General features: G+C 36.0%; 1 protein-coding gene across 1 annotated transcript in view; it reads left to right on the forward strand.

Moving 5' to 3' along the window:
- LOC106061785 (sodium-coupled monocarboxylate transporter 1-like) overlaps positions 1–10946 on the forward strand; it is a 31364-nt gene extending 20418 nt beyond the window's left edge. Inside the window, exons 8-17 of the mRNA XM_013219984.2 lie at positions 549–686; positions 2022–2157; positions 2519–2607; positions 3059–3174; positions 4866–4936; positions 5304–5390; positions 6310–6557; positions 6825–6925; positions 9236–9369; positions 10669–10946. Coding sequence (XP_013075438.2) covers positions 549–686; positions 2022–2157; positions 2519–2607; positions 3059–3174; positions 4866–4936; positions 5304–5390; positions 6310–6557; positions 6825–6925; positions 9236–9369; positions 10669–10806 — 1258 coding nt within the window. The 3' untranslated portion in view covers positions 10807–10946. The remainder of the gene's footprint in view (positions 1–548; positions 687–2021; positions 2158–2518; positions 2608–3058; positions 3175–4865; positions 4937–5303; positions 5391–6309; positions 6558–6824; positions 6926–9235; positions 9370–10668) is intronic.
- Positions 10947–13277: the final 2331 nt, after the last annotated feature.

Raw genomic sequence — 13277 nt, forward strand, 5'->3', positions numbered from 1 at the left:
CTGGTAGGGAGTTTTAAACTCAAAACCCCTTTGGTTGTGCTGGGGCAAGTGATTGTTTAGTATTAAAAACTCAACTAAAATAAACAAAATCAAAGCAAAAAATCAGTCATTCAATTCCGACTCCTCCCCTTCGGGGGGGGGGAGGGATTTCATTTCGGGGGGGGTTTGAACCCCAAAAACCCTCCCCTGGCTACGCCCATGATGCCCTTTATTGTTAGTCGCCTTCATGACGCTATTGTAATGTTGGCTTTAGCTAATAATATATCTTTAAGAAATAATCTTACACACTGAATAGACACACATCACCGCTAATATAAATCTTCCAGTTAGAGCTTTATAGTGTTTATAGTGTTAGCTCTCTTTATCGCTGATAAAAACTCCATAATTTCTTGACAATTATGTGAGTCCCCTGGATCTCAATCCATACTTCTAAATCTATATAAATGAAAAACTTCAATAAATCAGCAAATTGATTGCTTGTATCTTATATACTCTATGTTATATTATAGCACTCGATCACTTTTACTCATGCTTTCTATAATCATCAGCTTCGACCCGGACCCACGGACACGTCACACATTTTGGAATCTCTTTGTGGGCAATATCATTCGATCCTTTGGTCTCGGCTTCAACCAAAGTACCATCCAGAGAATCAGCAGCACCAAAACACAGGCAGAGGCTAAACGGTTTGGACAGTTTGTCATGTTTTCATTGCGTTAATACTGATTTGAAATGTCTCTAACCATCTTTTAGTACTGCGACTAACGTTAGAATTATTTCATTAAATATGCAGGTAAGCCACAAGCTATTAAAGTTGCTAAACATAAGTTAGACTAAAAGTAAACATAAAGTAGACATTGAGATAGACATAAGGTAGACGAAAAAGACAGAAAAAGCGATGGGAGGACAACATTAAAGAATTGACGGGCCTGCCATTGAGAGAGGTTCTAAACAAGGCAAAAAAAAAAAGGGAGGAATGGAGAAAGACAGTCGACAAATCTTGCCTGGTGCCCCGACGGTCCAACATACTAAGGGATAGGTAAAAAAAAAGGTAAAAGGTAAACGAATTGGTAAACATAATGGTATGCGAATTGTTGAATAGGAACATAGCCAGACAAGAAGGTAAACGGGTGTTTAGAGTGGTTTAGACATGGAGGAAGACAGTATTTAGAAGTAGCTTGCATGTAGACATAAGTGTGAAGGTTTGTATGTCTACAAGAGAATGGACATGTGGGTAAAAGAAGTGGACTTGTAGGCCTAAGTAGACATGAAGATAAACATGCCTTTAAAGTATTCATTACTTAACCATTTCATCTAGTAAACAAACGTTGACATCTATGACTTTTTGTTTTGGCGATTGAATATACTCTTGTATATATTTTCTAATTATTTTATGCTGCTAAGAACTATTGAAATTTATTTTATTACAGCAAGGGTCTAATTTTCCCTGCAGATATTGTAAAACATAATTTTTAAATAAAACTCTATCTTATTAAAACTAATTGTGTTAGGTTTATCTAGCGCCTACTATCTTAAATCAAAGACGAAGATATTAAAAAAAAAAAAAAAAACCTTTCTTGACATAATGAGTTAATTCAATGTAGTAAAAAAAATCACATTCTTCCCTCAAATGAAAGCTACATCATGCCAATCTACTTTGTATGTTCCCTGTTTTAATTTAGACCATTTGACCACGCGTGTATGAAGGCAGATGTTTTCTGAAGATCATTTTGCTCAAGACCTTAGGCGTCTTGCTATAACTTCTTAATGTCCGTGCTCTATTTTGTTAAATAGATATTGTGAAAAGGGGAAGCAGCTTTACGGAACAAAGATCTGCATCCTGTGACCAGTTCTGGGATGGGGTTTAGTCTGATGCTGTTTTGGTGTCTCAAAAGTCATGGTCTAACAATAATTGCAAATGTATATAACTATATGCTGCGTTGAACATTTCATGTGTTTCAATTGCGATGTTGTTGATTTGTTTGGCCTTTTATGGTCGTAAATTCCAATGTTGTCTACAGGATGTTGTTGATTGTAGCGCCATGTTTCCTCATCTCTCTGTGCTTGGCGAATTACGAAGGTATCGTGGCTTATGCTTACTACAAGACGAAAGGATGTGATCCCTTTGAATCGAAGCAGCTCAGTGATCCAAATCAGGTAAATGAGATCAATATTTGATCCGTAGTCTTTGTTCTCGGGTACAAATGGTGCCACGATTCTTTATGCCCAAGAGAGGAATGGAGGCAAACCCTTTAATCCTGAAGACTCAGGCTTATTTTTTTTTACTGTAAGTTATGATTGAGTAGCTTATTTCCTCATCAAAATGTCTTCTAAGAAAGATCACTTAATACTAACATTTTCCCGAAGAAGGCTACGGTTAAGCAACCCAGAGGTCAGATCTGGAAGATATTTTGTTTTCACAGACATTTTTTTTAGTCACTCGACCTAAATGTTTTCTTTGTAGAGTAAACACAAATATTCTCGAACTTTCTGTTAAAAGATTCTTTTTTTTTTTCAGATTATACCTTTAATTGTTATGGATATTTTTACCTATCTGCCTGGAATGCCAGGGCTGTTTTTGGCTTCTTTATTCAGTGCATCACTTAGGTAAGGACATTGTTCTTTTCTTTTATACACGCATATCCCCCCCTGCTCTTCCCACTGTCATCTGGGATATCTGGAAGAATGTTTTCGTGCGTCCTTTAAGCGCGCAGCAAAAACTCAGCACGATTGAAGTCCCAATGAAATATTCCTTGCCTACACCGCCATTCAAACTGTCATTCTGTTATTTAGACTGAAGTGTAGCTATTAAAGCTTCTAGATTAAAAAGATTTACAAACACAATTTGTTTTCACCGAGACACCTTCCCAGTAAATTAAAATCAAGCAAGTAGAATGCAATTTATAGCATCTTGTCTACTTCCAGACTATTAACATCTACAATAATTTACCCGTTGATGTATCAACCAAAATAAACAGAAGCGACTTTAAAAAAACCCAACTTATCTTCTTTCTATTATGCTTGTCCTATATTAACTGTCTAAGATTGTCCATTGCAGCACGTTATCGTCAGGTCTGAGCAGTCTCTCCGCCTTGTTATGGGCTGACATTGTACATCCAATTGTTGGTCCTCGAGTATCCGAGTCTAAAGCGACGCTAATAGCCAAGGTTTCTGGTAAGTTCCTGTAGAACAGTTATAACCATATTAGAAAAACTTTAGTGGTAAGGAGTTCGTTTTATAATCATCGGTGTAGATTAGTTTAATAAAACTCATGCCAGTCCCCTCCCCTTAAACCACAGTAACATGCACACTATACAATACATTTATAATATATACGCAAAGCCCCTGACACACTCATCTATCACTAATTCTCCCGATTGCGGTAAAAGAACAAATAAGCAAATTTAACCTGTCATTAATTGCCTTGCTTCTAAAACAACTAGACCATTTCTACCATCCGAACCTCAGCGGTTAAATTGACCGAAAACGATATTTTATTTGCAATTTAAACTCAATGTGTTTTTATTTAAAAGTACAATATTAAACTTTTTTCTGTCTTTAAGCAATATTGAAACTCTTTTAGTTTGTACATTTCAACATTAATGTTTGACGCGTATTTTGTAGACATTGTATACAAACAATCATTTCAAGTCTCAGCTCCTACAAATGTATTCGCTATTGCCATTTAGTTTCCCTACGAGCGTTTCGTTTCATTCATCGCTTCCTGGGTAAGGAATAAATGAAATCCCTTATTCTCTATCAAAATAATATTTTAGTTCTGAGTGCATATATTGCATTGTTATATACGCATACACGCACACTCACACTCCGTAACACCATGACAGTCACATAAACTGTTTTTTGAACAAGTATCCTTTTCATTTACCTAATATTTAGTCATGAGTCAAACTTCCCCTCTCCCTCCAAAAGCTTGTATCATTCAATATTTGAAAATAATAATAATTAAAAACAACAACAACAACAGCAGGATATAACACTGAAGCTATGTTGTGCTTTTGTTATCGGTCGTTGACTTTTAGTACCAAACTGCTGGTAGACAACTAATCCGTAGTAGGCGTAATATAATATATCTGAACTAATACACTTGAAATAACTTGAATCACTTCCTTATGAACTTTATTTATATAATTTTATTTAAAATATAGACAAAATCAAGTCATTATGACATAAAATAAATATAATAGATTTAAGTTATAATATTTCTTAACAAAATCTAGCTAACTACAAACCGTTGAGTCTCATGTTCTGGAGTCGTCTCCCCTCCCCTAACTAAGACCAAGTGACGACAATGACTATGTTTTTTGTTGTTGTTTTTTTTTTTGGAAAAGGGCGGGGGGGGGGGTTATCAAATGAACTGTAATGAAGACATCAATATTTAAATTGATTTCTATAACAGAGAGATGAAAGGAAATAATGACAGAATGAAGGAAAGAAAGAAAGTAATCAGTGAGCGCTAATGTCGCTGCAGGTTTCATAACACAGGCTTAAAGAAATCCATATTTTACTTTCGGTTCCTTTGCTGCTTTAGTTCTGACTAGAGAATGTTTTAGCTCAACATGGTCTTTATTTTTTTACTCTTGTTATTAGCGTTGACTAATTAGCTAAAGTGGACTTTCTTTCTTGTAAATGTTGTACATATCTGCATTAGATAAGGCCAAATGTGCAGGTTGCAACTAGGTTTGTTTAGTTATGTGAACAACTGCGCTCATCCTTAATCTGACATCTAGAAATAAAGTACGTTGTGACATTTTTCGTGTTTTCAAATCACGAATAGATACAGCATCTGACTTAAATATGAATTTCTTACATGGAAAAAGTATAATTATCAATGATTCTATTTCTAGTGTGTATATTTGGAGTATTGGCATGTGGAGTAGCCATTCTCGTATCACAAGTTGGAGGCACATTGACGCAGGTAAGACACATTTACTGACTTGGTTTTAAATTTAAGGTGTAAACTTTATCCTTAAAGAAAACTGAATAGTAATTTTTTTTTTAAAGTATACAATTCCTTGTCATACAGAATACACTAGGCACTAGAGGAATACATGGATATGGGTTAAGTTTTACTGTTAGTAAGTTTTAAGCATTCCTATAAAATAACCCGTGAGACACTAAGTTCTATAAAACTGGCTGATAATGTATTTTAGAATAATTGTTCTGCAATCTATTTACATATTCCCTATTTTGGCTATACATGTATTTACTTACTATATAAAATCTTGTTTTAAGATAATAGCATAATGCCGTTTGTTTAATGTTATGCGTTTGTGGTTCATTAGATTGCCGGAAGTCTGATTTCTGCTTTTGCTGGACCTCTTACTGGCCTGTTCTTTATCGCCTGTTTCTTTCCTCGGATCAAAGCAAAGGTAAGCTAGGTTTCCATAAAGATGGGGAAGAGCATTGTATCTGTGGTCAACAATGTTAGGGTACGATGTTAGAGGACGAAAATAATTATTAAGACGATACTCTATAAACCAAAGGGCATAATCTGATGATGCGACAGTCGGTAAGTGACAATGGGGTTTGTAAAAAAAAAAAAAGAGACTTGTTTGGCGCTTCAGAGGTGTCTAACTCTAATTGAGAATAAACAGAGAACCGTCTTGACTATGACTGTGTGATTTAGTAGCCAGTGCGCTATGAACTCAACATAATGGGAAATCACAAAGACGTTGAACAAGGATGTAGTATGGCTTGCGCGACTGCCTACCACTCGCAACACTTTTAGGGCTCCCATTAAAGATTGTTAGACTTAAGGACGTCCTGAGATTAGAAATCCCAGACTTTAAGGGTAAGAGAATATAACGTGTGAACAATGGAATATTCATAACTTTTTAAGTGAGCTCGGCTGGCCATAGAGACTACAGACTTCCCTCTCCAAGTTATCTACCAATACTTGCCACTGAGTATAGATGTTTGACTTTCCTCAACTTCGTTGAGGTCCATGAGGAGTTGGAGGTTTATCCTGTTTAACTAATATCAGTGATTGTTTAAAATATCATTCAAATACCTTGTTTCCATCGTAATATTTTTTTAGTTAGATAATTACCATAATTACATAGTGTTCGTGTTTTGTACACTTTCAATGGTGTGTGCACGACCTGTGTCAGTTTGTAGTGAACAAAGAGAAAGTGTGTGTTTGAAAATAATAAAGTAAATATCTCACCAAGGACTTGGCTAATCCAAGGGCAAACGTTAAAGTAAGCTACTAATTGTTTCTATACTAAATGAAATCCGAATCTTACAACGACACAAGGTGCCGTTCTTGATGAGATGTATTCATTGCAGGGAGCTTTCTTCGGCGGTGTCACGGGTTTGACATTCTCTACTTGGCTGTCAATCGGCATCACATTTTCCAAATCTGTCAAAAAGACGCCATGGCTGCCTCCAGCATCCACAGAAAACTGTCCGGTGGACGGGGCGATCCTTAATACTACTGACTTAGCAGATGTCTATGGTGCGGTCAACGTGACTGGTTTTAACGAGGTGACGTCTACTCTGATCTGGAATATAACATCAGCCGCTATAAGAGAACCGTATGTTTTACATTTTAAAATATATCTTTACTATTCTTTACTTCTATCTATCTATCTATCTATCTATCTATCTATCTATCTATCTATCTATCTATCTATCTATCTATCTATCTTTCTATCTATCTATCTATCTATCTATCTATCTATCTATCTATCTGTCTGTCTGTCTGTCTGTCTATTTTTCTGTCTGTCTTTTTCTGATATGCTTGAATAATGTATAGTAACACGAACTTCATGTAGACCTATACACATTTAATTTTTTTTTAGGGAAGGCATAGAAAAGTTGTACACATTATCATATAACTGGATATCTATTATTGGAACATTGACTACAATAGTAATGGGTCTATTGTTCAGTTTGGTAACAGGTAAACTTTACTAAATACTTTGAATAAGACCCTCCCCTTAGCATCACATATACCTTCATCATTGAGATGATCACATTGTTTGCCTTTTTTTTTTAACCGAGCTTATATCAGCTCATTCCGTCTGTCTGTTTTTGTCAAAATCTTGTACACGTTATTTCTCCCACTTCCCATTCTCGGATCAAGCTTAAACTTTGCACAATCATTCATTGTCGATGACAACACATGCATCAATACAAAATTAAACAATTAGATAATTAAGTAATTACTTTTGTTTTATGGGGGAAAATAATAGATACGGCAGCGACTGAACAGTGCTCTCTCTCCTCCCCCCTCCCCAAAGCGCATGCAAGTTAGCAGACACGTAACTTACGCTATTGTGTAGGCCTACAGTTGTGGTTGATTAAAACTAATGATGCAATTCGACTTAATAGGCTACAAACGAGTTTTTAAAAAGTATTTTTATATTAAACTTGTTCTGAACAGCCTATTGAGCGTAAAAAAAGGAAGAAAAATTACCAAATACATTCATGTGTAAATCTAGTCGGTCGTGTTAGAGAGTTAAGCTCTACAAAAAGTTTGGTTGATCTGACTGATTCAGGCAACCTATTCGGTATGTTAATGGCGCGTCGGAATTTAAAAAAAAATGTATGACTTGTCCTATCATAATGAATCTCTTTTATCAGTGTCGCCCTGATAGACCAACAAAATGTACTTACCCCTTATCTCCCATCCAATTAAGGATTCTAATGGAGCGTTTTAAACGCCAAGCGTCTCCCTGCGTTTTAAGCTTCAGAAAGTCATTCATTCCTGGTGTCTACCATACACTATTTCTCCTAATAAGAATAGCGCGGGTTAAAAAAAACATAATTTTAGTAAGAGAGTGTAGGGCTAGCCAGGCACTAGACGATGTAGCCTGTGTCTGTAGTGGGCTTAATCATCCTCGTGTTCAGCCGAGACCAATCGCCTTAGAAGGCCTGAACACTGACTTGCAAGAGTCGACCGATTTTAACCAAGAATTTCTCTATGAAAAATAGTGCTCACATATCCTGATAAATAAACACAAGAAATAAATTCTATCATTTAGAGATCAAGAAACTTTTTTTTATGTTAAAAACAAGAAAAACACAAAAATACATTAAAAAAAATAACACAAAGCTTATATTAAGCGTACTTGATTCAATTAGTTTGGATCAGTCATGTAATTTAATTAGTAATAGATCTATATAGTTCGTCCATCGTGGTTCGATGATGACCACTTTGTCATTCAAGGGGCTGAGAGCTTTGCACTGGGGTTTTATGTCTCCTCATGTGGCTAGTGAGACCTTTGTGAGTACGGGATGTTCGGCTGCACACTAGGCAGGTTATTCCAGCTGGAGCTAGTGTCATTGGCCTTGCGTTTCTTCTCTGGCGTTTTTCTTCTGCCAACGTTGTTCTCTTTTCCTCAGCAACCTGTGCGCCAGTTTTCACAGCGCGACGTCATGATTCTCTGTCATGTGCCTCTGTCTCCCAGGTGGCTGGGTCTACGCTGAACGCCTTCAGAGAAGCTTTGAGTGTGTCCCTGAAACCTTTTCTTTGACCGCCTTGCGAGCGCTTTCCTTCGCTTAGTTGGCCATACAAGAGTCGTTTAGGGATGCGACAGTCTTCCATTCTGCAGACGTGTCCTGCCCATCGCAGCTGGGACTGAATCAGTATTGATAGATCTAGAAAACAATAGAAAAGCATTGATAAAAAAAAAAGGGGGGGGGGACGACCTGATTTCGAAATCATGTCACAAGCCTTCTCAGGCTTCTGAAGCCAACACGGTAACCCCTCTGCTAGTGGAGAACCTATGAGCATGAACGATTGCAGAGTTATCTACTGTTTCTAGAGTCTGGTCCTAGTTTTCATGTTGTGTTCACTCAGACGACGATGTATAAAGGGGACTAATTCAGCGAATACCACCACTTCAGTCCAATACAACTTCTTTCCTTTGTTTGAGATACCAAAAAAATAATACTTAATTACCAATAATTTATTAACTAATTAGTTAATTTAAAAAAAATTAATTCTTGTGTTGTCAGGTAAAAGAAATTATTGTACAAAATTTCACATTGATCCGAGATTGGGTGTGGGAAAAATAACGTGTACAAACTTTTGACCAGACAGACAGACAGACAGAGTGAGTTGATATAAGCTTTGCACAAATATAGGTCTATATTGCAAAATAATTTTTTAAAAGGTTTACAATTTTTCTTATCCAATGTAATTAAAATGACCAAATGACAACTTTTTGACTAATGTCATTTCTGCGTGTACCATGTGGAAATGTAGGTATGAATAAGCCTGGAGATGTTGATCCTAGATATTTGGCCAGTATGACCGACACTGTATTCATCTTTATCCCTGTGTGTATTAGGCGTCGCATTCGTTGCATTGGACCACAGTTCATAAAGGATGAATACAAAGTAAGTTGAGCTATGTGTTTGAAATATAAGTTTCTCATAATGACAGTAGAGGGCGCTTACCACACTGTTATGTTAATTCAACTCATAAGAATCCTTGTTGCTTTTTTTTTTTTTTTTTACAATACCTCTATTCAATTACGAACTTCGTGGAAACTTCAAAAACCTAAAACCTGGGTGGGTGGACGCGATTCTCAAAAAAGCGACCATTATTTTCTTAATTAAAAGAAATTTGACAGTTGCTGTATACTGGAAATACTATGGAAGCTCCGCCCGCCCAAAAAACCCTGGGTAACAGAGGATATACTCCAACTCTGTGACAAGCAACGGGAGTTTAAAGGGAAAAAGTTGTCCGACCCAAAATATGTCCACGAATACAAAAGCGCCAACAAACGGATTAGAAAGGGAATGAAAGAAGCGAAGAAAAAGTGGATAGAGAATAAGTGTCAAGAAATTGAAAAGGGACTAAACAGGAATGAAAGTAAAAAAAGCGTACCAACTAGTGAAGGACTTCACTACCTCAAAGCATGGAAGAACTAACACAATACAAGACAAAAACAATAAATGTTAAACTGAGGAAAAACATGTGTTAAAAAGATGGACGGAATACTGTTGCAGAGTTATGTAACTTTGAAATCTCAGGAGATACAGAGATACTAAATGTCTCGGCTTTATCCAACATAGACGACTATCCGATTCTTCGCTCGGAAGTAGCTTCAGCAGTAAAAGACCTGAAAAAGGGAAAATCGGCCAGAGTTGACAACATTCCTGGTGAGCTTCTACAGGCGGGAGGAGAAACCATGATAAACGCACTCTATACGATTAGTAACAAGATCTGGCAATCAGGAGAATGGCCCAAACCCTGGACCCAATCACTCATCATCACCCTTCCAAAGAAAGGCAATTTACAACTCTGTCAAAACTATCACACCATCAACATCATAAGCAAAGTACTGTTATAAATTATATTAAACCGACTAAATCCGATAGCAGACAAAATCTTATCAGAAGAACAAGCGGGTTTTAGACAAGGTCGCAAGAATCTAACATTCATTAGTTACTAAAAGAAAAATAATCGCTTTATAAGTGTATAAAAGAGGTATTGGCTTTTTTTTTTTAAATGTATTTTAAATGGTTTTCTTGTTAAATCATCAGAATTAAAGGCTAAACATTTAGTTATATGTAGTTCTAGATATCTTTTGGATTAAAATATCTGATTTTTTTTTCTCACTTCCCAAAATAATACATTTCTATTTTTCTTCTAAGGTTTTTAAATGCTATTTTCTATATCTAAATCAACAGGCAAGATTCCCCGATCCTACTAAAACGCAGACGATGTTGCAGACGGCTACTGAATTCAAACTGATTGTCACCAACGGTGATGAAAACCTTGAGACAGAATTTACAAAACAAACAGATGAGCTTCTGCGGAAGTCCTGAACTTGATCTTTTAGTGTTTGTCTTGTAGGAATACAAATTGATACGCACATTTAGATCTAATGTATAAAATATATAATATGTAATGACATTCCACAAACTCAAAGTTTCACTGAACATAATAAATAATGAAGCTGCCAAAAGATGTGTTGAGCTTTTGGTATAACTACAGTAAACAAAATGTGCGATGTCGTAAACAGTCGAATGCAGTAGAGATACCAAATGTTACGATATAATACGTAAGGCAGTGTTTCCCAGACTTTTCCCTTAACGGAACACTTCGCACATTCTGAGTATTTAGTGGAACACTTTGCTTTTTTTTTTTTTTTTTTTGAGAGATAAATTCACGTAGTGCCTACTAATTCGAGAAACACTTATTCAGGCCTCGCCGAACAATGGGGTTCCGTGGAAAAAAAATTTGAGAAACACTATTATAAGGTATCAACTGTTCTTAATAGTAGCCTACTTGTAGGTATATGACACATAATTTAATTACAGCGCTGTACCACTATCTCATAATCTAAGAAAAACAGAAATGGAAAAACAAAGAAAATATGTGAACCTAGGCTTGGAGATGAAGCGTTTATGGGAGTTACCTAAAATAACAATATATCAACCGAGAGAATAGAGACTAATGACTTCGTAGTCACTTTGGCGGCCTTAAACACCCCTAAGAAGATTTGTGTTACCAGTCTGAGGTCTATACTGCTGCAGGTCTACAACATCACCAAAGAATTCCTCAATGAATACTGTCAAGAAGACTACAATGAATTTTGTTTCCTTTTAACGAAGCTCGACCATGGCAGTGCCAGAGAATGAAAACTAGTTCATTTCTACAAAAATATTCTTCATTATCCTTGAGAAAATTCGTCTTACAATTGTGCATCACAAATAATACTACATTATAAGCACACAAAATATATTCAGACGTGAAATTTACTTCAGGGGGTCCAGGGTTCGAACCCTGGTGAAGACTGGTATTTTTACATTTGGGATCTTCAGGGCGCCTCTGAGTCCACCCAGCTCTAATGGGAACCTGACATTAATTGGGGAAAGTAAAGTCGGTTAGTCGTTGTTCTGGCCACATTACACCCTCGTTAATCGTAGGCTATAGAAACAGATAACCTTTACATCATCTGCCCCACAGACCACTAGGTCTGAAAGAGTAACTTTACTTAATGAATATATAATAAACAACAACTTGTAATTGAAAAAGTACGTTAAGTTTGATAAAAATTCATTTTGAAAGATTTAAACTTTAAAAGAGAAAAATTAATTTTACTATTATTATTTTAAAGCCAATGATTTTTTAAATTTTATTTATTAATTTATTAATTTCAACGATGAAAACAAGACTTGAATATTCCAGGTCCATTGGTGAATTCGATGGGGCCGCCTCTGGGTTTGTGTGATAACAGAAACTCTCTTTGTAGTCTTGTTATTTGAATGATTTCATTGCTAAAGGAACAAAAAATTTCTTGCCTGTTTTTTTTTTTTTGTGTGTGAATTGTCTTGTGATGAAAAAATGTAGAAATAGTGACTCAGGGCTAATAATTCCTCTTTAAACACACATTAAAACTGATATTATTGGTAAAGATAGTTGAAACATAGGTGAAGACGAAAGCCATCCATCTCAGTGGCGCTACAGCCAATGAAGAGCTCTGGCTTTAGCACATCTGTTCTTTTGTCACAGATAAATAAATAAAATACTGTAGACATTGATTAATAATAACAATAATAATAACAGAGACTGTGTTTATAAACGTAGACATAAAAGACTATCCTTTTTTATTATGTTACTTCCTTTCAATACTTTCTCACAAAAACATTCGCACAAACAATGACGCAATATAAACATATTAGCATATCCTTCCTTTTAAAGTTGTTATCACATCCTTCCTTTTAAAGTTCTGAAGACTGATATCTACTAGGAACTTTAACAATTCGACCACTTCTGGTTGTCTTGACTGGTACAACAAGCTCTCTAGACGTTGGTCTATAAATGTCTGTTTCATTTCTTCTAACAGTTTGCTGTTCGTTGTCTTCATCGGTATTATAGTACACAGAGATGTCTTCATCAAAACTCTTGTTCAAAAAGCGTTGATTTCTTCTGTAGTTTTTTCCATCTTTTTTTCTTTATGATGTAAGATCTGGGTGATGAATGTTTTTTAACGACAACTGCCATGTTAGTCCTAGACGAACTCTCACCTTCTCTCCGACAGAGTAATCTTTAGGTAGTCTTGCTTTTGCATCGTATTTCTCTTTGCTTTTCATCTGTCGTTCGTTTAGTTATGTCACTGCATTTTCAGCTACAGATGGTTTCAATAGTTTGGGTTCAGTTGGAATGATGTCCCTGAGTCTTCTACTCATCAGCAGTTATGGTGAATACGGCAGTCCACTTATCGGAGTATTTCTATACTCGAGCATAGCGAGATATGGATCTTTCCCACTTTTGTATACTTTGTTCAACATCT

Source organism: Biomphalaria glabrata, chromosome 15 (genome assembly GCF_947242115.1).
Source record: "Biomphalaria glabrata chromosome 15, xgBioGlab47.1, whole genome shotgun sequence".
Taxonomy (NCBI): domain Eukaryota; kingdom Metazoa; phylum Mollusca; class Gastropoda; family Planorbidae; genus Biomphalaria; species Biomphalaria glabrata.